Raw genomic sequence first — 4,213 nt, 5'->3', positions numbered from 1 at the left:
ACTTACTTGAAATATCCAGAATAGGCAAAACCACAGAGTTAGAAAGCAGATTACTGGTTGCCAGGGGTTTAGGGGAGAGGGGAGTTGGGAGTGACTGCTAAATCACAGTGCCTAAGACAGCCATGAAACGGTGGCTGCACTTTTTATTCTGCTCATGAATTCTGTGGGTTAGGAATTTGCAGCAGGCATAATGGAGAAAACTTGTTTTGCTTCTACAATACGTGGGCCTAAGCTAGGAAGTCTCAAAGACTAGGGCTGATTCAACAGCTTGAGGCTGCAGTCATCTGAAGGCCTCGTCACTCACATGTCAGTTGATCCTAGCTGTTGTCTGGGACCTCAGCTGCTGTACCTACCCATTGTCTTTCCGTGTGGCTGCTTGGGCTTCTTCACATTATGGTGCCATTTTTCCTAACATGAACAATCTGGATAAAAAAAGGCAGAAACTGTATTGTTGTTTATGACCAAACCTTGTAAGTCACATTGCATCATCCCTGCAGTCACCGGCCTACCCAGTGTCAAGGGAAGGCAACAGAGAGCCCACCCCAAGTGGAAAGAGGCCGATGATATCTTTGTAAGAAGAACATGCAAGATAAGAGGTTGTGGCTCTTTCTGGAATGCCAGAAACCTTTAAGCTAGTAAGGCTGTTTTTTTAGTCCAGTTTTCAGCTATTCAACCAAATCTGAATTCGTTTAACACCAGAAGCCAGAAACATTTATTTGTAATATAAATACATCCCCTTTCCTATAGTATATGTGCCTTTAAAACCTGTTGGGAATTGTTCTTTAGTAAAAGTATATTACATAAATTATAATAAAAATATTTATAGAAGACTGTACCACAGAAGACTGATACTTTAAAAGAAAGCAGAAGGAAACTTTGTCATAAAGTAAGCATTCCTAGGTTTATCTACATTATAATAAGTAGAGTTTTTTAAACATGTGTATCTATAATGTACATGCCTAGCAGCCATTCTTCATAAATTTTGTGAGTGTCCCTGAATTAAGGTTCTTTTGATGCTAAACAGCTCCTAGGCTACTAAGAGTGTTTTCTGTTCCTTTTCTTTGCGCCTGACAGGTCCGTGCAGTCGGCAGGCTAAAAAGAGAGCGTTCTATGAGTGAAAACGCTGTTCGCCAAAACGGACAGCTGGTCAGGACTGACTCCCTGTGAGTAGAGCCACGGAATGTCGTGCCTCCTTCATTACTGTTCTCCACATATTATCCGTCTCTTCTTTTTCTAAATAATTTACTTTTTTTTTTTTTTTTTTACTTCCAAATTTTTTTTTAAAAAAGGAGGAAGACATGGATGTATGTTTTAGGCCTAAGATCCTGAGAAAAAAGTAAATAATTTACTCCTAATAGTGTATGAAATCTGTTTTGCATTTACATCAATTTTACATATTTGCAATACTTAAAACCTGACCATTCTGTTGCGAGGATTTTTCAATAGCATTATCTTCTGTGTATTTGATAGTCTTCTGTAAGTCTGATTTGCTTATTTGAGAACTCTTCCATAAAGTATACTTAAGAAAAATTGATAAATATAACTGCTCAGTTCTGTACATTCTTCAAAACTGTTTATGTAGCATGTAGGTTAAAAAAATAAAAGGAAAACATTTTATTTAAGGAAATATCTATTTTCAAGTTCCTCAACTTATCACAAGATTGTGACTTAGCCCTTTTCAGCTCTGCTTCTAATGAGCTGTGCTAAACAATGTAGCATAGGCAACTGGGGCTTTTTTTTTTTTTTAACTTTCTAGGGTTATTTTTTTAGCTCTCTGCCTACTGAGTCATTGAATTATTAGATCCCTTTCATTTTCCAAAAATACAAGTATATTGTTTAAATGACTATCTGTTCTTTCTTATTTGGTTATATTATCATACCCTGATCTTAAAGGGCCCCCACTATAAGATGTTTTGGGTCAGGCAAGTGCTTTTTGTTATTTTATTAAAAGTAACGAGTTTTTACAAATAAAATAGCCTTTTAAAAACTGGTCAGAATTTTAAGTCTCAAAGTCATTGGTGATTGTGGCTTTTATAAATGGATGATGTAGATAGTTGATGTAAATTAATATTCCTCATTAAATTGTTGATCAGTTATCATAAAATCATTTATCATGAACCACATTTGATGCCAAGTATTATGCTGGCTTCTGAGAACTGCAAAAGAATTAGATGTAGAGCTGTTTGTAAAGCTTGCAAATTTAGATATTTGCAAAGTAATGAGATCACAGTATAATTAGACCATTTATACTAAACCGTATCAAGTTCTAGTTTGAACCTGACTGAAGTGTATAGGGATGCAGGAGGGGCTTGATGGATGTCGAGTCTCCCTTCTCTCGGGTTAGGTGCAAAGGAGACTGTAACTCCTCTAATTTCTCAAGGAACCTTGAAATGCCCCCTAACATAGTTATAATTATCCTTTAGGGTTGTACAGGAAGATAGTAAGATGAAATTAATATATATCTCCTTCAGGGAAGATTTACTTGAAGTGTTCAGCCATTATTAATATGTAATTTTTTATGATACCTGTATGTGTCCATAAAGGTATCTGGTTGGCAGTGATGTCAGCCAGCCCATGAAATCATTTTCTAGAATATTTCGAGGTGTATTTTACAAATGGTGAAAAGCTATATAGTTTATGGCTAAGGTAGCTTCTTTATGTTTCATATCCTCTGAGAATGATTAAACATAACCTAAGAGTTTTCGTTATTTTCTATTTGTAATACTTTTTAAGGCAGCAAAGACTTTTAATAAAGTCTTCTGTTACCTAAAGATACGGCTTATTTAGGTCTTTAATTACCTTGAAATTTCACATTAGTGAAATAAAACAACTATTCTAACAGCATCACTTTTTTTTTCCTCACGAAGTATATATTATTGATAGCTGAGTTCAGTTAGAAAGGAAACAACTCTATTACGTATAAAAACTAACCTGCTATATGATTTAGAGTAGATGATTAGTTCATAGATACTTTTGCAGTTAACCAATAACATAAGTTTCTCACAACAGAAAAGATTAAGAGTTAACTAATATTCGATTCCTTTTTTTCTTTAAGTTGCCTTAGTGGCATTTTCTAGATGTTTAATAAAACTGAAAATCTCATGTTTTCTTTTTTGGTAGTAAAAATAACCTGAATATATAACTATATTTTAACAGCGAAATGCTTACATTACTTAGCTATGCTCTTTGTTACGACAGTTAACGTATGTTACCATGTCATGGTAAGATACTTAACCATCTTTTTGTTAATGATATAACCTTGAATTTTCTTCTCCTACCATTATTAATTTTATACTTTATACTTCAATTCATCTTTAAGCATCTACATTTAATTAACTTTAGGAATTTCATATAATGAACTTATATAATGTGTGTTCAATGTTGGTAATATGGTAAGGAAGAAACTAATGACATAGCCATGTTTTACCTCTACTAAAGTAATTATTAAACTCTTGCTGTCTTTCCCTACTTTAGTCTTTTCTTTGTGATGTGAGATAAATTATGTGTCAATGTGCATGAACCTTTGCCTGCCTTTGCTTTTATTCCTTGGCTTTAAGAATAGAAGTACATATGGATATAAGAGTAAGAGCACTGGCCTTTGTTTTCCTAATTACTTTCAAGAGACAGTAGGATTAATTATGGTCAGCTATAGTTACAAATATGAATTCTGACCAGTAGAATCGTATCTAGCTTTTTCTATGTGTTATAAAAGCTGAATATGTAAAAGAAGCATAATTATTATTTAAGGTGGCACAGATCAGATTCTGCCCCAAGAAATAAAATTTCAAGGTTCCAGGCACCGATTTCTGCACCGGAGTACACGTAAGATTTTATCTGCTATGCTTTTCACAAGTAGGAGTTGTTTTTATTTTGCAGGCTCATGTTTTACTAATATTTCACCAGATGATTGGCGAATAATATACTAATTCTCTTACTGTTTGGCCTTTTAGTACCCCTGTTTCAGGATTCTCAAACTGTCATCATACACTTTGTTAAGGAGAAAAGTAACTAGACCAACTAAGGAAGTTGTTATGACTCTGAGTGTAATGGTGAAAGTAAAATGGAATAATTTACACTAAGGACCAAGCATCCTTATCCATTTTCTTTACTTTGCCTCTGCTGACATGTTAGTTCCTCACAGATTCAACTCTAACCAGGTTCAGTGATCTCAGTCTTACTTTAAATTTTATTTAGCACAAAATCTTTTCTTGTT

The 4,213-nt window shown here is 34.2% G+C and overlaps 1 protein-coding gene across 14 annotated transcripts in view; it reads left to right on the top strand.

Annotated features, from left to right (window-relative positions):
• MFF (mitochondrial fission factor) overlaps nt 1-4,213 on the top strand; it is a 35,884-nt gene that overhangs the window by 16,725 nt on the left and 14,946 nt on the right. For 9 of the 14 annotated variants that reach the window (XM_011364067.2, XM_011364065.2, XM_011364063.2 and 6 more), the window contains one exon: nt 1,075-1,163. In XM_011364067.2, coding sequence (XP_011362369.1) covers nt 1,075-1,163 — 89 coding nt within the window. Of the gene's footprint in view, nt 1-1,074; nt 1,164-3,747; nt 3,823-4,213 lie in introns of all 14 variants that reach the window. The other 5 variants (XM_011364061.2, XM_023532924.1, XM_023532922.1 and 2 more) reach the window with 1 other exon arrangement.

Source organism: Pteropus vampyrus, unplaced genomic scaffold (genome assembly GCF_000151845.1).
Source record: "Pteropus vampyrus isolate Shadow unplaced genomic scaffold, Pvam_2.0 Scaffold93, whole genome shotgun sequence".
Taxonomy (NCBI): Eukaryota; Metazoa; Chordata; class Mammalia; order Chiroptera; family Pteropodidae; genus Pteropus; species Pteropus vampyrus.
The sequence above is the reverse complement of the archived record's forward strand: the minus strand, read 5'-3'. Positions and strand labels throughout refer to the sequence as shown.